This window comes from Phalacrocorax carbo, chromosome 7 (genome assembly GCF_963921805.1).
Source record: "Phalacrocorax carbo chromosome 7, bPhaCar2.1, whole genome shotgun sequence".
Lineage (NCBI taxonomy): Eukaryota > Metazoa > Chordata > Aves > Suliformes > Phalacrocoracidae > Phalacrocorax > Phalacrocorax carbo.
Window position 1 is genome coordinate 39,593,443 of NC_087519.1, and position 21,923 is coordinate 39,615,365.

The 21,923-nt window shown below is 46.7% G+C and overlaps 1 protein-coding gene across 1 annotated transcript in view; it reads right to left on the bottom strand.

Annotated features, from left to right (window-relative positions):
* The window catches only part of FGF12 (fibroblast growth factor 12), a 238,734-nt gene extending 236,409 nt beyond the window's left edge, over positions 1 to 2,325 (bottom strand). Inside the window, exon 1 of the mRNA XM_064457598.1 lies at positions 2,168 to 2,325. Within this exon, the coding sequence (XP_064313668.1) occupies positions 2,168 to 2,180 (13 nt within the window). The 5' untranslated portion in view covers positions 2,181 to 2,325. The remainder of the gene's footprint in view (positions 1 to 2,167) is intronic.
* Positions 2,326 to 21,923: the final 19,598 nt, after the last annotated feature.

Genomic DNA, 21,923 nt, shown 5'->3' on the forward strand with positions numbered 1-21,923 from the left:
GTGCACCGCAGGCCTTCTCATGCTACTCCAACATTAAGCGAGTTTCAAGAATTCCTTCAGTGCCAACACAACTAGATCCCTGCCGTGAGCAGACTCCATCTCTCTTCTCCTTTTCCCACTGAGATGCCAAAGTTGCTTATGTATTCCCTTTAAGGTCATCTCTACCTTGGACCTGTCCCATTCTAGTACCTTGCTTTCTGCTGGTTTGCTCTAAACAGCTGTTTTTTCTCTAAAGATAGATGAAACCCAGACATTATTTGTTCCCCACTTCTACCCCACCAAGGAAAATCTCTAGTCAGAGCAAACTGCTGAGAATTTTTTGCCAAAGATAACATAGTGATTCTTGGGGTTGCCTCATCCCCTGATAACCCTTCCAAAGCCAAGAAGCCTGCCAACAAAGCCAAGAGCCTGCCAACATGGACTGCTGTGGAGCCCATCTTGCAACTAAAAAGCACAAGTACCAGTGGCCTGAAAGGCTGCCTTGCTCAGCTGCTCATTGCCAACTCAGGCAGCGACTGCATCGTAGCAGCCGCTGCCTGTTTGAACAAGATAGGAATCAGGTGACCCTCTCCCAGGTGCTGCTTTCACCACCAGCTAGCTGGCTCCTTTTTCTTTTATTTTATTGCAGATATTACTTTTCTGCCCCCATAAAACTCCTCCAGCTACATGAGCTTCATCGGAAGTTCCATGGAGAGCCTTCTGCCTGCTTGTGTAGTGCATGACAAAGCACATAACGTGTTACACTAAAGTCACAGCCTATTTGTTTCGCATCGAGACAGGTACCAGTAGGACATTCAAAGAGGTAAAGGCGTCCCATCTCAGGTTAACTGTGAAAACACTGTGGATAGCAAAAAAAAAAAAAAAAAGATACGTATCAAGGCTAACACGACTGCTGTGAGCTTTTAATCTAAGTCAAGCTTCTGCAGATACACTTTTTTATAAAAAGGTACTTACCTGTCCTTAAGCCCTGGTAATTCTATTGATCACTGCCCACAAGAAACTGTACTTCATGGAACATACTGCCTCCATATGATTGAAATAGCTTCCTTCCTTAATCAGCATATAATCAGGTATTCCCACACAGGAGAACTATAGCCCTGATTGACAAGATTGTTACAAAAATAAACCTGAGGTTTAAATATAGCTTGCTTGGCTCCCTGAAAGGTACGTAGTATTGTGTTATACAAGTCTACCATCATTTTCCTTGAATTAATATAGGTCCATATTCTCCCACTGCCTTGATCTCTATCAATTAAACAGATACCAGATTTGTGTTATTCAGGAAAGCTGGCAGCTAGGGTTAGGTGGGAATGGCAACTAACCTTTCCTCTGCATGGACTGACTTACCATCAATATTTCATTGGCAATTAGCATGTACAGATTCTGAGTTCATGTACCAGTTGAATGTGTGATGTCTGATGCGATTGTAGAGGTAGACAGGTAAATAAACATGCAGGACTACATAGCCATGTATGGAAACAAAATATATATGCCCAGCATGAAGGGATATATTTGGATGAGATATATGTCTCTGTATGCAAACACACAAGCTAGGCAGGCAATATTTAATGATTTCCTCTTTCTAGGGTGGATAGTTCAATAGCACGATACTCATTGCATTTCTCTCAATTTATCAGGATGTTCTGATGTATTAAATATGCAACGTAATGAGGGCAGAGCTCTATAGCCCTATTCTTATTTCAGAAGAAAAAAGATATTTTTTTTTAAAAAAGCATTGTAATTACAAAATGCTTTTCATCTCTTAAAAAGCTCCCCATCGCTGACTGACTAAAAAAACCACGGGACAGACCTCGTATTTATTATGCAAATCCTTAGCATTAAGAAAACAAATCACCAACTAACATCTGGCTCACCCTAAAGGAAAATAAATTGGAGAAAAAGCCCACACCAAACCCACCCTTCTCCACACTCCGCTACGCAGCTGACTGACTCCCACCCGCCGGAGCGGGAAGGGGAGCGCCCCCCCGAGCCGCGCCGCGCCGCGCCGGCTCCCCCCGGTGCTGCAATGTCCCCACCACAGCGGCACGGCTCGGCCCGGCTCGGCGCGGCAGGGCACGGCTGCTCCCGGCCCCGGGCCGCGCTCCCGGCCCCGGCCCGCGCTCCCGGCCGGCCACTGCGGTCCTCCCGCCGCCGCCCCCCGACCCACCTTTGCCTTCCATCGCGGAGCCTTGCGAGCGCCGGGAAGTTGCCGGGAAGTTGCCGGGAGACGCGCTCCCTCCTCAGCCGAAAGCGCCGAGAGCCCGGCGGGCAGAGCTCGGCCGCCGCTGCCTGCTCCGCGGTGGGGACGGCGCCGTCACAGCCTCGGAGCTGCAAGCAAGCAAGCAACCACCGGGGGGGACGGCGTGAGCCGCCGAGCCCCCCACGCCCACGCCGCCGCCGCGGGGTGGGGGGGGGGGGGTGGGGGGCGAGGCGGCGCGGAGCGGAGCGCGGGCGCGGGGGAAGCGCGTTACCTGGGGCCGGCGGAGCTGTCCCTGGCGGCGCGGTGCTGCGGGGGCGAGTGGCTCCGCGGCCGGCCGCGCTGCCTGGCGCCGCCCGCATGCGCGCCCCGCCCGCGCCCCGCCTCCGCGGCCCGCACCGCGGCACCGCCGGGCCCCCGGCTGCGGGCTCCGCGGGGCGCGGGGAGCCGGGCTGCACGCACCCGCCCCCCCCCGGGGGCTGCGCCCCGCAGGCCGAGGCGCTGAGTTACGCAACGCGGGGACCAACACCCGCGTGTTTATTGCGGGAGCGAGTCCTCCTTCCCGAGCTGGGCGCATAAATCATCTCCCCGGTACGCGGAGACAGCGTCTGTGCAGCACAGCGCAGGACGCACCCCGGCTGCTGCATACCCACCGGCTGATTTCTGCAGGTGGTGCGTGCACTGCACATGGGCTGAGGCAAGCCCCCAGCCCGCAGCACTCAAATTGGGCAGGTCAGAGGCATCGCTCCCTCCACTCGCCCTAGCCTCCCTGCATCCCATAAGCCAGACTGAGTCCACGACACCTGCCAACATGGAGAGGATCTCTCAGCAGATGCCCAGTCTCAGGTTCAGGCCTTCTCTGGGTATGTTGTTTAAAGATTAATTATGCTGATTCATAAAACATCCACCCCATGGCTAGCTTGGGCTTTTCTGCTTTTGCATCCAGCCACTAGATTTTGTTCTCCCTTTGACGGCTTAATAAAATAAGCAGTCCCCTGCTAATGAGAAGTTGATAAAACATTCATAGTAAGATCAAGTAACTTCGTCAGAGAACATGCATTGAGCTCCTGGAGTTTGCCCCTGTAAGGAAGTTTCTCCACACTGGAATTACTCCTGTAGCTCTTAAGTTTCTCCAGGTTTTTCAACTTTCATACAATGGGGATGGTAAAACCCAGTCCTGTGCTTATTTTTGATTTGTGTTACTGAAAAAGCAGCTCAAGGCATCCACTGTGCTGGGAGCTGCACGTGTAGAGGATAGATGGCTCCAGCACTTCATTAAGTTTCTAAATAGAAGAACAGTAATTTTTCTCTCCTACTGTTTCTTTATACATCCTGTGTTTATGTTCACCTTCTCACCTCCAGCCAACTAGTCAGTGGTCACATAGGCTCTCATGCTCCTCATTGCAGCTACTGAAACCCATCCTGCAGGCACTGCCTACAGCTTCCCCATCCCAAAACACAACCCTGAATGTGGAAGTGAACATTGTGCACATGATACCACCTTAGCACCTGCTTCAAGCAGTTTGGAACGACACCTGCTCCAGCCTCAGCCACCACCCCACAAGGTGGCAGGGCACATGAGTTAGAGATGGCATATGAGTGCAAGAACATGCCCCTGAAAAATCAACTATAAACAGTGCAGCTGGATGAAGACCCACCATGTAAAATTCACATATTAACTGGCTCCTAACCCATTTACCAAGTCCTACGTTATCATGAAGAATAACATTAGTTTTATTTCAGGACTCAATATTCAGGTATTGTAGGTAAATTTTGAGTCAAAATGCACTATTGAAGAACTGACAAAACAGGCTTAGCGTTTATGATTTGACTAGAAGATCAAATTAAATTTCTACTGTTTCTTCTGCTTCATTCATGAAATGGTGGGCTCCTATTTCCCCGTGTAAGTATCTTTACCCACCATCAATGCCAGACTGTCCAGGCTACACTTCTGGGGTCAACTTGTGTTCATTTTCTGAAAAGCAATGAAACAGCAGCTCTTTTAAGGCCTGTTAGTCCTTATCAATGTTCCAAAACACAATCAGAATATACACCAGAGCACTTGGTAACTCCTCAGCCAGTTCTTCTAAAACTCTTGGATCAAGTTATCAACTCCCACAGATTAAAACCAGGAAAGCTCTCAGAGGACAGTAAGGTGCCTGGCATCCAAGTTCAAGAACAACTTTCAACTGGAAGACGCAAGGGTATGGAAACACCCTACTTTTCAGGTGGAGCCAGGCTAGTTACCAAGAACATAATCTGAGGCACCATTTCTACTATCAGGCACTGGACCAAGGAACAAAGAGACTCCTTTCAAAGTTGTACACTCCTTAGAAAGCCAACAGCCATCGATAATTCAGCTTCACAGGAAAAGCTGGGGCACAGTTCCTAGCTGCAGGCATCAGGCTGAGCCCCATTGCCAGGGGAATATAGGAACACCAAGTTTCAAACACAGGAGATCTATTTTTCCAATGTCCTGAAAGGGACAGCCATAACATGCTCCCCATTAACAAGGGTACGTTGCTTTCTTCTAGGGTTTGTTTTAATTGTAGAGGTCCTCTCAATGGAGAAGAACATGAATTAGGAGTTCAGAGGGCTCAGTCTGGGGGAGTAAGGCAAAAGAAACATTTCTGTTAATTTTTGTTTTGCTTTTGAGCTCTGAAGCATTTCTTCCTTTGAGGTAACTGCAGGTAGGAACAGAGCCCAAGCAAAACACCCAAACCCAGCGTTCCACACATGCTTTTTCAGTCACAGTTTATCAGGTCTCTTTCTGGGTCACATCTGGGACATCACAATCTCCCTTCCAGTTCATGAAACCATCACAAAGTGTTAAGATCCATGTTCTTAAAATAAGAAGCTAGCATGAAGAGAGAAGCCCCTCCCTATATGGAACACAGATTAAGCCCCGTCAAGGCTTCTCTCCTCAAAACAAAGCAGAAAATTCAAGGGAACAAATCCAGTGGATATTTTCCCTCCCCTTCTAATCACAGGTCACCTTTCGCACTACTTATCAGTAGAAAGGAATATAACATTGCCAGAACTGTACTCATCATTTCGACTGTGCATCCTGCATTAAAATATCAGGCAAGCTAGATCAGCATCAGCTTGAGTTAGATCGCTGTTTCTCCTCTGGCCCCCTCCAGAAAGTCAGATCTGTGTTATACTGTGGCTCTGCAAGTAACAAGCATGAAATAAAGATACACACATTAACAGCATCTCAGTAATGCATCAAGTTGTTCTCCAAACCACAGGAACACAAAGCATTGCAGCACTCAGGAGATGCAGATGTGCTGAGCCTGGACTCCTTCCCATCCACACCTTTTGAGCCAAAGTAGGAGAGCTTCTGAAGCAGCACTCTCTTCTACCATGTCCACAGGGTTGCCAGCAGTTTTCCTCACTTGTCAGCTGTTTTCCTGGCATGTTCAAACTTTTGGTGTAAGGTGGAATCATGGTACAAGTAAGGAGGTGGCTCAGTCCAAGCACAAACCACCTTATGCAGACCCTGTCCTTCATAATTCTTCAGTGTGTCCTTAGCTCCTGTCATGGCAGGGAGATCATCCTCTGTCAAAGACGGAGTTGTTCACCCTTGATGTTAATCCTGAATGGTTTCCCAGGGGCTGCCAGCTCAGGGCTTCTTCAAGGCCACCTGTACTGTTGTTTTATCAGCAGGGCTCTTGGACAGCACGCACAACTTCAGACCTGCCCACTCCACCAGACCAACTCACTTTGTGAACGGCAGTCCCTAGAGCTACCACCTCTCCTAAGCAGGAACGGGACAGGGTGTGTAGAGGTAAGGCTTCTCCTCAGCAGAGAAGAGCTCAGCCTGGACAGATGGGAGGGAACAGCAAGGGCTAAGCATGGCTGCTCTCAGTGCTCCAGACAGAGATGGAAATATTACCCAGACCTCCAGCCCCTGAGGAACCTGCTGCTTCCCCCATTGATGTTGGATGCTGGGCAGAGCCCAGTGCCTACTGCAATCAGTGCTGCCTGCCCCCTTTCTGCACCTTGCCTCTGGAAGCAGCTGGCTTAGGAGCAACCCTGAGCACAGACATGATAAAACCAAATGGCCATTTTGGTATTGCTGCAGACAGAAGCCCACATGATCATCACCCATGGTGTCCCAGCTGCTGCTGCTCCTGCCCATCTGCTACCCTGGCACAGTGCTTCCTTCCCTAAAGGGAACCCCCGTTCATGACAGCAGAAGCACCAACCAGCAAGGTCTTGCGTGTAGCCATGCACATGCTGCCATGTCCTTCTGGGGCACTTCTGCATGCGGCTGTATGTGCCAGAAGGAAGTAATCCCACCAGTGGTGGGATTTCATCTGTGCAGTGCCAGTTTCTGGTGATCACCATCCAAAACAGCAACAAACCCAGGCACAGAAGTACTATCTCAAGGGCCAGGGGACCTAGCTTCTGTACCAAATTCTTTGCAAAACTGGCCACAAGCCAGCTTCAGTTCTTCACTTTGATTTCCAGGGAGTGTGAATCTGTGTGCCAATGTCTCAGCCTGTTCCCAAAACACCCAGAAGCCAACTTCAGTGCCCAGATCAGAAGACTTCCTGGCTAGAGCCATAGCTGCTCTCACTGCAGGTCACAAAGGCACTAGTACTGCCCAGAGCTTAAAGACAATGTTCCTTAAAGGCAACAAACAGCTCAACTGAAAAAGAGCTGCACTGAGTTCTGACCACAGGGGAGGAATAACTACTAACCTTGATGTTCAGTGTGAGTCTAACCAGTGCACCCCTTGAAACCAGCTGCAATGGAGAGCAGGAGTCAGTGCTTCTGGAGCTCCCTTTTTGGACTCTGAAGCATCTATTCCCAGAAACCAACAGACATTAGCAAACTGCCACCATTAGCCAACAGGACAGATTCCTTTAGGACAGAAAACAAAACAGCTCTGTACCAGACCATACTCAGATGTCCACATGCCATGAGCTGTGCTCAGATGAGCACAAGCCAAAGCAGCAGGTTCCAAGAAAGTAGGCCATGACACAGCAGCAGCAGGAAGAACCTCTAACACTACTGAAAAAACAAAGAACACAGTGGGGGAAAGAGGAGTAAACAGAGACTAGGTGTTTTTAATAATCTAGGTAGGGAAAAATACAAAGCTGTAATCCATCTCTGTATGTAGAGATGTAGAGAATGCAATCACCCTGAATATGATGTACATAGCTTCTGATTATGAACAAGAACAGCAATTACTACACCAGCTGATGTCACTTCCTTACATAAGGCAAGTAGTTGCTAGAAGCATAGTGTAAGTGCATTAGGAGCTAAGGTGTGGAATAAAGACCAAAGCAAGGCACAACCTTTGAGCAAGCAGTCAGTTTAATTACAGAAAATTATTGATCAAATGTTATTGAGATTAATCAGCCAGTATTATATTAATAAGGGAAAAAGCACTAACAGAGTAAAACAAGGGAGTAGTTTTGCAATTACTTGTAATTTTTTACTTAGTTGCAATGGAAGAAAATAATGGATGGGGGTAACCATCTTTGTATTGACTCAGGAAGGTCCTTCTCAGCACCAGCATTGGCCTAGTAGCTTTCTTCTGCTACTGTTTTTCATAAACATCCATATAGACCCATTAACATTAACAAGAGACTTGATGTTGGCTTTAATGGTAGTTGGATCTTACTCAAACAGCTCAAGTCCCAGTTTTAGTTTTCTGTGAGGTACTGAGCACCCTGAGCTCCTCAAAGTCTAGGGAAGATGGAGGTTGTTCTCAGTCCTTGCAGCATAATGATTTGTGTTCTCAGGGCTAGCTCTCAGACCCTCTGAGCCCTACCACAGAATTTTAGTCATTCAGTTTAGTAAATAACTTTGTCACCTCCTCTGCCAGGCGGGGACAGGGAGGAAGGAGTCTGAAGTCAAGTTGTTATACCATTATAAAAGCTGAAGACTTTCATGTAAAAAGAGAAAATATGAAAGTAAGCTGCTGAATAGAGCTACTTAGGCACTAGCCCCTTTTTGACTTGATTAAAAAAAGGTAATTACATGCATTCGGCATGCTTTACACGAGGAAAAAAACTTTACAGTGCAGAGGCAGGAAGGAGCTTCCTGCTGGCAGCTCAGCCCTCCTAAGAGCCAGATGCTTGATAGAGAATGGACTATTTATCTTTAAATCCTATTTTCCTACACCTATTTCCTACAATATAAAACTATTAGCTCATCACTACTCTACAGCCATCAGGGCTGAGTAAGTCATATGCTTTATCTGCTATTACAAGAAATCACAGCAGACTGACCTCTGCCCAGGTGCAAATCCCCGGAGGAAATTTCTTTGCTTTATTCCTACCATGTAAGAGCCATTTCTAGAGCACTGAACTCTACCCTCGGACCCTACAGTCTTGTGAGATGCCCCCAATGAAGGCTATGCAATGCCAACTGACACCCGTCAAAATCCTTAGTATGTGCCAGACTGCTCCAGTATCCATGAGACAGGGTACAGGCAGAGCCTTGGGCAGAGTCATCCTCTATCCAGCTCCAACGTTTTTTCCACTTGCTTGTGTTTACACTGTTCGTTTTAATGCTATGTTTTCCAGACCACTAGAAAATAGCAAATGCAGTAAAACCTGTAGAGCCAAGACCATTAGCATCAGTGTGTTCATAGTACAGCTTTCCCATGCCTCAGGGAATCAGATCTTTCTGTGATAATTCAAGCTGAAACTCAGAGCTTGTCCAAATACAAGAGTCAGATAAGTGCTGCTTGATACCAACACCCATGACAGCCATTTGACTGGACCAGTTCAGTGCTTGAGTTCCTCTTAGCAGATATGAAAAATATTGATATCAGAAGTGAAATCGAAATAGAAGTGAGATATGTAATAGAAAACAAGGGGAAAGGGAGTGAAGAAGGAAGAATGACGAAAAGCAGAGGGCAATCCTGACTGAACTAGCTCACTCTCAGCTGCAAATATGGGAAGACCAACCCTTACATGTGAAGTTATTTATCTCCACATTAGATGGTTACATCAGGCAGTGACACAAACCTTAAGCACTTAAACAGCTGTGGTAAAGGCAAAAAAAAAATATTGACATGCTTAACCTGAGGTACAAACTCATGCATTTTGCTAGGAGAGACTGAAAAAAGCTGGCTTAATTTTCCTCCAAAAATCAAATTCACAGGAACAGACAGCATCCTTAGAGCACCTTCACCCCTGACATGAAAGGCTGCAAGCTAAGGAGATAGCTCTTCATGCATGTAGGAGAAACTTGATCCCTGAAGTGAATATTCTAAGTTCTGCTTTCCTTGGGTGAAGCCTGACCCCTAAAGCCATTTTAACCCACACCAGCTTCCAGCAGCTCTGTAGTACAAGGGGGTGATGACGCTTTCTACTCCAGTGTCTTCTAAGTGGGATATAAACTATATGGTGCGAATACTAACCCTTGTGCCAACCTAGACTGAGCTGCAAGGACAACACTTCCCTTGGAGGTAGACGGGTCTGGCACCAAAAGGAAATCACCAGTCACGCCCAGAATATGCATGATGGCTCTAATTTAAAGCTCAGGGAACCCTGGATTCCAACCAGCACAGTATCCAGAAATGGACTTGACCTGCCACCTGTCCTATATCTGCTGGACACTAGGCAGAGGCAGTCTTCAATGGCTTATTTGATAAGCCTGCCAAGATACTGCCTGCCTCTGCTCTTCTCTGCTGAGGTTTTGCTCATGGAAAAGCTTGGTTCATTTGTTTTCTTTGCTTGTATACATAAATAGCAATTTATTTAAGCCTTGCTTTCCTTGATTGATGGGATCTCATTGAATCCATTGCAGAAGTTTGGGCTAAATCCAACCCAAACAGTATGAAAATCAGCATGCCTGACCCTGAAAGGTTGAACACCATTTGGAGGCCCAAGCAAGCTCCCCCCCTTGGCAGCTGTGGCCAAAGCATGGCCAAGAGGTGCAGGGGAGTTCAGCTGCATCACCCATCTGCACAACCAAACCACACACCTTTAACCCAAGGTTTGCAAAGCATGACTGCTTAGGAGCTCAGCTCTACCTGGTGAGTACAACCCTCCTTCCTGCTGTAGGTGGAGTAGACCTAGCAGCCTATAGTATTTTCTAAACATTTGCAGTGACATCTTCCAATTGACAGTTAAGTATAAATGTAAAAACTAGTGGAGATTCAAGGAGAATCTGAGGTTACACTCATTGTAGCCAGCAAGTGACTTAAATCCTGTTCATTCTACAGCAGTTCTCCATCTCTGCTCTTGTTGCAAACCTTTCAGCAAAGGCTGAAGCCAGACTGAGAACATGGGCAGCAATTGTAACCTGCTGCCAGTTAGATGTTCAAATGGACTGCAGTAAGCATAGCATTGAGTTGGAAGAACCACATGTTCCTGTGCAGATTCTTCCTTTATTCTACACAGTCCAACACATGTTAACTATAAAAGGTTGTCTTTCCCATCATGGAGAGCTGTCCAGGTTGGGTGTCAGAGGCCTTTCAAGAACCAAGGCCAGAAAGCACTCAACTTACCCCCTAGGCAGGCTCAGAAAGACTCAAGTTTCTCTGCCCATCTTCCAGCCTTGCCTTTGAACATCCTGCTGTGGCCCAGAAGCCCTGGAATAGCAGAGGTTTCTAGCTGTGTCAGCGCTGCACACATCTGCCATGCAGACCACAGTAGGCCATGACAGCCAGCTGAGAGGACATGTCAAGAAGCACAGTCCTGCCAGCACCCATTCCAGCCTGCCCAGAGCTGATCTACCTGTGCTTCAGGAGGGTCAAAATGGATCACCATTGCCCTTTCCCTGGTTCTCATTTTCTACTGTATATAAAATTATTCTTCCCTCCCCTGCATTTCTAGAACATTTTTCTTAGCTGACTGATGAGGCAAAAGGTTTTTTTCTGTTCCCTAGTCAAAGTGGTTATCTTTCAAAACTAAAATACCAGAACCAAACAGTAGTTTTAGCAAACAGTGCTAAGAGGACACTGCTCCTTGGCCAGTTTTACAGTATTTGATGCATTAGCGGTTGGCTTTGCAGAAACACCAACTCCAAAAGATATTTTCCTGAGCTAGGAAAAGGACCACCTTGGAAGCAACATTCAGCATAGACAGAAGGAGCCTGAGATCACTCCTATCAAGGGGGGGAGGGGAAACTGTGTGGATAACAGAAAAGATGTCAGGGAGGGTTTGTGTGGTGTGGGAGAAGGAACCTTACAGTAGTATGCATTAAAATAGCTGTGACCTGAGAATCCAGTGACATATCCAAGGCAAGTGACATGCAGGAGCCTGATTGCAATGTTCATTGTCCCTGGAAAAACAGGAAGCAGGAATGGATGAAGGTGAGGGGTAAAATGAAGAGCTCTGCTCTAGACGATTGAAGCAGATTGTGCAGATCTGCAGAGAGATCTTCAGGATAGACTTGTCTTCTGTTCTCAGCCTGAGAAGAGGTGACAAGGCATCTACAAAGACAATTTACCGCTTGGATGAGATCAGTCAAGATGCAGAGGGAATAGAGAAAGGCCCAAAGACACTTGCACAAATTTAGACTGGAAAAGGCTAAAGTAAGAACAGCATTATCCAACAGACTTTGTGGGAAACAGTCTAGGGAGGGGAGGGAAAAACAGAGGAGGAACAACCCAGGTGATCAAAGTAAAGATATGGGAGGAAAGAAGGGCTGATGGTGAAGGCACTTTGCAAATCAAGGTGCAGAGATGGGCTGTATTTAGAGAAACATGTGGGGGCTTGAATAGCAAGTTTGTTTTGTAAGGAAGAGCTGCCAGAAGAGAGGGTGGGCTGAAGGGGAAGAATATCATCATGGATAGGAATAGACACAGGGAGTCTGGCAGATGGGAGAAGGTGCCTGTGGCCACATCCAAGAGACAAGGACAGGAAAGGAGAGCACATCATCTTGCATTTCTTTTTAAACTTAAAAGAAGTAGAAGAGAATTTGGTTAGAAAAAGAAATTAAGGCAGAGGGGGAAGGTTTGCACTGACTCAAGGTGGCAGGAAGCCAGTTGTGATTGAAACTGATGCCAACAAGAAAGCTAGAGAAGGAAAACTATTTAATCAGCAAGGTGGCAAAACTGGAAAAGTTTAGCACAATCAGCAGAGCCATTGGGTTTGAGACCCTTCAAGTAACAGGAGCTAAAGAATACAAGGCTGGAGTGAACCAGGACCAGGAATGAACCAGCTCCACATTGCAGTGGGATGAGAAGGCAAGTGGTTCAGGATGACGGGGGACTAGCTGTAGCAATCAAAAGTACGGACAGCAAAGAATCAAGAAGATGCAATGTCAAGGCTGAGAGCAGCAGAAACACCAAGTGGTGGGATGTGCAGCCAGCTGGCAGCAGAAAAAAAAAAAAAAAGCCAGTAGCAACAGCAAGTGGGAAAAGCAATGGGGTTGTTTCCAGCAGGAAGATGTTTTCCTGCCAGCACCAGGAAAGCACCAACTGGCAACAGCTACAAAATAAAAGCATTTGCTGGAAACACTTATTGCTTGATCCTGAAAATTCCCCATATCATGAATATCTAAGCAACAAAATCACACCCTCAGTGCAGTGCTCAGGGTGCCACCTCTAAGGGGACAGCACCAGATAGGAGTCATGTGGAACTGAAATACCCTGGGCCAGTGGGTGCAGACTCCTTCCCAAGGCAGCTCCCCACTCTGTGAGCTCCAGCTAAGCCATCTCCCCCATTCCCCTGTTGCAGCCCTCCTACACGCATGAAGCATTGCAACTGGCATCTGCACACAGACATGAGCCACATTTGCCACATGGAGAAAAGCTCTCAGCTCCCTGCCCAGCACCCAGGCTTGCCATTGCCACCTGCTATTCCTTCCCTTCATGCAGAACCCATTCTCTGCCTTAGTTTTTTCATTCCTCCTTCCCCTGCTTTCAGCATCTTCTCACTTCTGCTCATCCCTGTGCTAGGATAAGTCTCCTTTCCCAGAAGTGGCTGAGCATTTGCTCTGTCTCATAGCTGCCCCCTGCTTCCTCCAGTATCATGATCTAGGAAGGGAAATATCACCTCAGCTCTAAGTGTTCAGCCCCTTGGCAATGACCATTAAAAGTCATCATGAAGTTTCAGCAGCCTCCCGAGGCCACACGTGGTTGTGTATGAACCTCTGCCCTCTCCTGGCTGGAACAAGAAATGTCGAGCCCGTTTTTTTCCCCATCCCCTTGCACTGTATACAGCATGAGTGATTCCTGAAAGTTGGTATTTACACTCTAGATTTATTTTAACAGTCCTTGCAAAGTTGTGGGACTGCACAGGATATGTATTTTATAACTTTAAGCATATTAGCATTGCTCAAGTGCCTTTTTAATAGATGATGTATACATACTGTGGTAAAAGCCCTACATAAATTGTGGCACTCAGCTATGCATGGAATTCTCAAAGTGCACCCATTATCCTCTAGTCTGTGTCTTGCAGCATGTATCCCAAGTCCTAAGGCACTGCCAATCATCCTTGAATAAGATGCCACTTAGCTGCTAGGGTTGGGTTCATAGACTACATGGAGAAAGCTGCATTTTTATATTCCCTTTAGCAGTTCTTATTCCTATGTGCACATGCTTAGGTAGGTCTCACAACAAGGTCTTAATTAATTTCAGGTTTGGTTGGGGGAAGCTGGATACATTGGGTACCAGTTTTCCTGTAGGACCTAGTGCTCCAGGTGTCAGGCAGTTCAAGTCACTGACTTTTGGACCGAATTAGATAACATGAAAACAGCGCCCCCCCATCCCCGGCACTTCTACAAAACTCATGCCTGAGCAGCTTCATTCCCAACCCTTGCTGGGGGAGCCTTTGCCAGAGATGGGATCAGGACATGGATCACTTCACCCAGCCCTCCCGTAGCAGTAGGCAAGGAGTCCTGCCTCTACCTGACAGGCAGGTTAACACCATCTCTTCTTTTACTGGATAGGATCATTCTCTTAGCCATCCCAATTTGTTTTAATTGGCATCACATATTAGTCCCCTCACACACACGCACTTCATGAGAATTCAAAGAAAGCAAATGCAAGAATCTCTGTCACCCCAAGCCACTCAATAACTGACCTCACCTACAAACAGTGAGAAACAACAGGAGACTCCAGTTACAATGCCAGTGCAACACAGCACTACCACACATGTATATTTACATGCATTACAGATATTGCCACAAACAAAGAGTTCTAAGTACTACAGATGCGCAAGGGGGCAATCGCCCATTATTTCTGCCTGATCCTGGCCTCACAATCCCTATCCTGGTTAAATTACTGGCGGTAGGATTATCAGCAAGATAATCAGATGCAGTGTCTAATCCGGATAACCCAGCATTACTGTGCCTCACAACACAGGATTTCACTGACCACACAGCCAGGGCATTCCAGAGCATTACATCTCATTTCCACCACTTAAAGGATTCAATCATCCAAGAGACTTGTGCAGAGGGGAAGGCTAAGGAATATATTAACAATTTCAGTCAAATGCAATAGTTTCTTTAACTGCTGTGGTTCTGAGAGCCCCCAGATCCAGCACAACCAGAATTTCAGAGCGCTCACTTATCTGAGCATCTCACTGTGTATTTAGAGGCTCCAGAATCTACACCTTTGGATTTTTAATAAAGCCTCAAGATCTCAACCCATCTGTCAGGAACAGGTAGATGCAACTTCATCTGTTTCAAAGCAATGGCACGGTCCAAATAGCTCTTTTTGATCTGGATACTTCCCGTGACTCTCCTCCAAGCTTTCTGTTTCCTTCACCTTAGCCTTGCCAAACAATGTGTGTGCTGATAGATAGCTGTAAGGCCTCCTGAGAGGGAGATCCTGAGGAGACCCCTGACAGGGACAAGATCTGGAAATAAGGATTATCTTGCACTTGGAGGACTCCAATATCTCAAAGGCAAGAAATCCTGACAATTCTTATCATCTGCATATAAGTGTTCACCCCCACTCTTGCTTCCCCTCAGCTGAGACTTTCTCCTTCATGTTTCTACAAGTTTGTCATTCTGGAATGAAAGATAGGAGCGAAGTGATACTCTGAAAAGAAGGTCCAGCTTTGGGCACCTGAACCTTGGCTAGCTGCTGCACCGCACAGCAAGCAGGGTTTTGTTCAGCAGCAAAATGGCCTGGATAGGGCACAAAGACAGAAAACGCACCTGATCTTTCACCAAGTCTTCCATTGTTCCCAGACAGCATGAGAAGGTATTTTAAAATCTCTTCTGTAGATCTGCACAGCCTGAACTCCTGTTGTGCTGAAAAAATGAATCACTTTGAGGCTTTCATCACCTTATCAAAGTCCTTAGTGGCCCCTGCCTGCCCTCCCATGAAGAGTTTGATCTCCTTTTAGGAAGAAGATAAAGCTGTCCTTGAACAAAACTGCTTTTCAGAGAAGTATTGAGCTGGATTTTTGAGAAGATCAGACATCTCCAGGTGTCCCTCAAACATGTATCTATCAATAGTTGCAGCTCAGATTTTTTCCAAGCAGCTCACAGAAAATAGACTGTAGGCATCTGACTTCTGTGAATTGCATTTCTAACGTGCCCTTCAAACAGAAGAGATGCGTAGATTACATTTCTGTTACTGCATAACTATGTGGGTCCAGCTTATCTCCCATTACAAGGGCAATCAGGGAGAAGAGGCCTAGGAAGGTAGAAGTTGATCTGAAGACAGATGAAAATGTTGCTGGCTGCCATCAGTTCATACTCACTGCCAGAAGCAAGGTCATGCAATACTATCTTTCTGCATTGTTAAAAATCTCAAAGGTAAAATGGCACTATCATTTCAAGAATATAAATGGCTGCATGAAACAATCTTATCTCCCACCACAGATGATTACTTGTTACCCAAGATAACCAAATCCTTCAGCAATTATGAAAATTCACAAGATCTAGAGCATCACTGCTGATTTATCCCATCTCCATATGGAAATCAACAGCCCTCATTCACTAAGCATCAGGGATGGGAAACAGTAACAGCAGCTGGCTGGAGTCAGACACTGAGAAGTGAGCCATTCACATTTATAGTAAGACTGTTCATCATACATTTATTCATATCAGGTAAAACAAGAACAGATGAAGAAACACACTTCCCATTAGATTTTCAGATTCATCCAGAGGTTGGAATCTAGAGAAGAGAAACTCCCATTCTTCCACCTGTAAGGAAAACCAGTAAATAAGAGAAACATCCATCAGGAAGATAAAAAAAATCACAAAAAAGATGTCTAGAGGCACTCACTAGAGCCTCACAGGAGGAAGGGTACAGGAGAAAGAAGGTGGTGGCTTTTCTTTTCGTGCTCTGTCTTTAACACTTTGAAGACAAGAACTCTGACTTCGGTCTATTTCCACTGATGTGCTAATCAGGCTATGCAGAGAGCAATGAAAATGCACCTTCCACCTGTGGCTTAGACACCTGCATGAAAATTTTATTTCAGGACCAACATAATCAGCCACTCCAGCACTTGGTGGATTTACTTCTCTGGGGTTTAGTTTGCCCTTTTAGCAAGTGCCATACCCATAGGGAATCTCTCCCTTGGGTTCATACCCTCAAGACAGCTCACGTGAAGGCTTCACTAGAAATCAGGCAACAACTGCTCTCATCTCCATGTCTAGGGTCAGCAGAGATGAAGAGTATAGTCATACCCCTTAGCTATGCTCATAGGCAAGCAGAGCTGTAACAACTTAACAATGGGATAGAAATTGTGATCTAAACAATACTCCTCCTCAAGAGCAGGATATTGCTTTTCCAGGCTATATTTCTTACTTTAGAAAGGTAGAGAAATGAGGTGGTACAGCATGGTGAGGAATTATGACTTTTGAAACACAATAAGCCAAAATCAGACTGCACTGGGTAAGCACTCACTGGTGGTGGTACACGGGAGAGCATTTTGTTGCCCAGTTTGTGCTTTTAGCAAGCTGGAAACTTTGTGGAGGCAATAAGGACTTTGAGAACACAGCCTAGGACGCTCATGCATTAACATTGAAAAAGTACACCTGTGCACTGCTGCTGACTCCACACTGTTTGGGTCAGTGAAGTCACTACTGTGAGCACTTCAGGCAGGGATAATCCAAAAGCAACATGCAGACAACACACTCCTCAGGTAAGGATCTAGCCAAGCTACTGACTTTGCTTGATCAAGAGAGCTCAGCTGTCCTCCCAGCTAGAGCAGCCTCCTGGCTTCACAGCAGCCACCCCTGCAAGGCTAACAGTGCTGCAGCCTAATGCACCCAGCAACAGTAGAAACAGGGCTCTTCTGACCTACCTACACCCAAACCATGTTCAGGCAAGCACCCCATAGGACAGACACAAAGCACATGGACTGCAAGGCTCAGCAGGCTTATGCTCCCTCAACTCAGGGTATAAAAGAATGCGCCCTTCCTAGCAATTTGTCACATAAGCCAAGGAAACACTTCAGCTTCCCTCCATGACACCTCACAAGGTTTTACAGCCACTGATAAATACCTGCTGGTGTCCAGCTTTCTAGTGTTAGTAGTAAACAAAGCTGACTGTGTTCCAGGATGTGTCCTTTCTTTACAGTCTGGCCACACACTTCCCTGCAGATGAATGTCTGCAGGCACTGCTGGCTAAGGCAGTGTTATCACGCAAGGAACCAACAGCTTCAGACAACTTAAGCACAGCATATTTCCAAGGCTCCTAGCCTTCAAGATCAAGCAGATCTTTCCTGCTCAGCTCTTCTCAAACCAAACTCCTCCAGCAAGCACATCTGCAAAGCAGTCACCCTAACACCTTGTCATTGTTTTGTTACCTTGATCCTTTCCTACATAAAGGGCAGGCAGCAGGACATTTGCTGCTTCAAATGCCCATAACATTGCCTCAGGCTCTCTAGGCACCCCAGCTCCAGGCATACACAATCAAACCCTGACCTTTCATCTCACTCAGCTCACAAGTCTGCTTGCAGCTTTGCTGTTATCACTAGATGATAAGAGGAAATGGAAGGATGAGAAAGAATGCACCTGTCCTCTGAAATGAGGGATCACTATTACACAGGTCAGGATCTAGCTGCCTCATGACCGCAGGGTCTGCTCAAAGCTCCTCAAGCAGTGAGACGCAAGATGCAGAGCTGCTTCCTACTTCATGCACAGAATCATACTAGTCCTACATAAAGTCTCACTTCTCAGTCCATCACTGACCTTCTTCTGACTGTAGTCCCTATTCAATCATCCCTCAGAGCACAGAGATCCATCAGCATGACCTTCCTAGTGGCCCCCTTTCCTCCTTTATAACCTTGCTCTGCCAAATGGCTGCTAACACACATCCCCCTCACCTAGGCTGCTGCTGTACCCAGCCTTGTGGAGCAGTCAGTTGGCTGTGCTGGGGCCAGCTGGTAAGTATAAACCTTCCCAGACACAGCAATGGCCAGGTGTGCCACAAAGGTCAGGGTTACTGTGCAGAAAGAAATAAGAAAATGAAGTTCTTTTTCTCCTTCTCCTATTCCACTTTTCTGTGTATTACAGAGGGAGTAGGAGGTTAGTACTGATATGAAGCTCAGACATCACTGCAATTACTCCAGCTTGCAGATGGAGTAAGAAAGTGATCCCAGACCCTCAGGGCCTGCCTGTCATAACAGTGGTCTCCCTCCATGTATCAGCTGTGTGTTCAGAGCAAATGAATTGGTATTTAGCATGAGCAAATTCCAGGTCCAGCCACGGGCAACCCTGAGGACAGGCAGCTCCTGTTAATCTGGTGCGAGCAGCAGGTGCTCAGCTGCTTGGGCAATCAGGTCCAGTTTCAGGCTGAATGGCTGCTTAGTGGATAACAATGTTGGAAAGGGCATGGGGGTTCCCAGGAGTTACGCAGAAGGATGTAACACCCATGCACTAGTTCTGCTTGAGAGCTGAGCCAGGGACATGTGTGCCTACTTTGCTCTATGTCAGGATAGAGATTGGTAGGCTGTAAGCAGATGAGGGGGACAGAACCTGGCTAGCTGTGTCCTGATGTGCTTGGGGATAGCCCAGGATAGCCAACTTGCCCTCAAAGTGCATGGGCAACATACATTTGTCCCAAAAAGAGAGGCACTATTTTCTTAATTTTGGCTGGTACTACCCTCTGCAGTTTCACCAACCATTTTTTCATAAGATACGCAAGTCATAAAAAACCAGTAGGAAATATTGGGAATAATTTAGCAAATAGAGCAGTCAATCTTACTTCTTTGCTCATTTGAGCAGGCATGCTCTCTGGTGAGTGTTAACGTTTGCACAAGTAGCATTAGAGCTGCACTTAGCAGTTTCAGCTGCTGCATTTCCCACTATTGATTGCTGCTATTCAAGCCCAGCTCTAATGCATGCCAGCAGACATAAGCTAGGAGGCAGCTATGTCCCCACTGGGAGCAATGATATATTATTACTCTCTTCACATGAACCTGGAGAAATACTATATATATATTTAACAGAAATTCCTGGCTCTAAGAGACTGCAAAGGCATTTCAGCAGTTGCAGAAGTGCAAATCAACATAACCTCTCTATGACTAGACTGAGAATCAGGTACTAAATGAGAGTTATGCATACAAGAGATTATTTTACAAACACATTTATGAATTTGTGTTTTTATTCTATCCTCACATCCCTCCCTTCGTCTTTTGAATTCAGGCTGGCATATGTGGACATTTGCTGAAGTACTGTGTATAAAACTGAGAAAACCAGATGTCTTTCCCATCATCACCCTGACCCTCAAATTAATGTTTTATCTTGAGAAACGCATGAAGGGACGAGGCCACGGGCAGACAACACCAGAAGGTTATTTCCAGTAAGAACTGGGAGGCTGCAATACTGCTGTGAGACATCATTTAGTTTTCTAGGCAGAGTGGGTATTTCCAAACTGGCAAATGCTGTGCGGTTGAGAGCTACCTGAGCTGGCTCTAAAAGAGCTCTTCCCAGAAACGGGAGCTGCATGTGGTCTAATTAGTGCCACTGAAGGGAAGAGCAGCTCAGCTTGTGTGCAGAGCTGCCTTGCCTGTGAGCGCTGGGCTGGTCCCGTGTGGGGCTGTGCTGTGCAGGCACGTCAGCTCTGCTTGCTGGATGTCACAGTAAAAGACATGGGTCTTATTTCCAAGCCAAGCACAGGGTGCTGGGAAGGGTGGGCAAGGTGCACCCCATCTCCTCCTGGCTGGCAGCAGGCCTTGGCTGTATTACAGCCAGTCAGAGCTCTTCGGGTTCACAGGGTGCCTTGCTGTTGCACTTGTTGAGGGAAGTGCTCAGTGAGCTAGTGGTAACTGTTGAAAAAGAAATGGCATTTGGCTCTGAAGGACCTTTTTGCAGTCATGTCAGAGAAGTACACATGGACCAGCCAGCCATTGGGGCAAGTTATTATATGACAATGGCATCATGCCACTAAACAAACATTTAAGGGAACAGGTCTGTGCCAGCAAGCACCAGTGATGCATGAGGAGCATGACTCAGATGCCTAGATACCTTGCTGGTCCCTTAGACCTCAGATCTGCTTGCACAAATAGTCAAATTAACTCAGTTCTTTGTGATAAATAAATCCCACCCCTGTCATAAACTGCAACAATTCATAACTCCCAGCTTTGTACAGAGATACGTTTAGTTCTTCAAGGTGTATGCAGCTGTAGAGCGAGAGTTATTCATGCCTGAAATAGAAGGTGAACAGTTAACAGGATTTGGCCACTGGTACAGCTGGACTCCAAACAGACATGATCATCCAACCCTACCAATTGCTCTGCTGGGCTGAACCAAGAGCTGGTCAGTCAGGAAGGGAGAGCTGTAGCTGGCCCCAACACCTCCAGCCCACACCTGAGACCAATCCTGTGTGTGCAAGGGTGTGATGGCACAGAGGGGCAGGAAAGGCAAACCAGGCAGGACCCTGTGCTACAAACCCCATGAAGATCCCACAGCACATTGTATGGGAATTACCTAACAAGCCTCATCCTTGCACTGTTGCACTGTATGTCTTCCTTGCATTTTTAGACAGAAGTATCAAGGTGGGAGATGTTTCCTGGAGATCTTCACTCTTCAGAAGAATGTCTAAGACACTGATATAGCAAGAAACTAGAAGAATAAAAGCTCAAGTACCTGTCAAATGCAGCCATACACAAACCACCGCTGTGCCTGATGCTCAGGGTTGAGCTGGAATGGTGGGACACAGGTTTGCATTTGCCTCCAAGATTGCATTGGACCTGGCTCTGAGCAACCTGATCTAGTTGAGGGTGTCCCTGCTCAGTGCAGGGGGGTTGGACTAGATGACCTCTAAAGGTCCCTTCCAGCCTAAACTGTTCTATGATTCGATGATCTTCCCAAAGTTGCCAGAGCTGTCTGTCTAGAACAACCCCCCCTTCCAGGCAGAGCCCAATACAGTAAGGTTCCTCATGAGTTGACGACTGGGCAGGAAATCCAAGTCTACCACAGAATTAAAGCTGATCACATGAAGTTCCTTTCCCCTCTCAGCTCTGCTCTGTGGAAGGGCTGTGCATGATGCACTGCTTTTTAGGTGGTTGGAGTTTTTTTCAAGGGAAAGGAGATATTTTTGTGAGTATATTTTTTAAGCATCCACAGTTGTGTGGGCTTGCATCAGAGAGTAGGTAGGAGAATTGCACTTTGTCTTGAGAAGGGAAGTGACATGATATGAGTTGATTCTCAGCTTTCACAGCACAGCCTGTTTCCCAAGAAACCCAATGGCTCCCATTTGTGCCATGCAACATTGAGGCTGGTTGCAGGGATGGGCAAAATAATCCTCATTATTCTTTTGCATTGTTCTAGCGCTGCCCAGATATACACAGGGCTGGGCTTCCTGCAACATTTCATCTCCCTCAGTACGGTCCAGACTCAC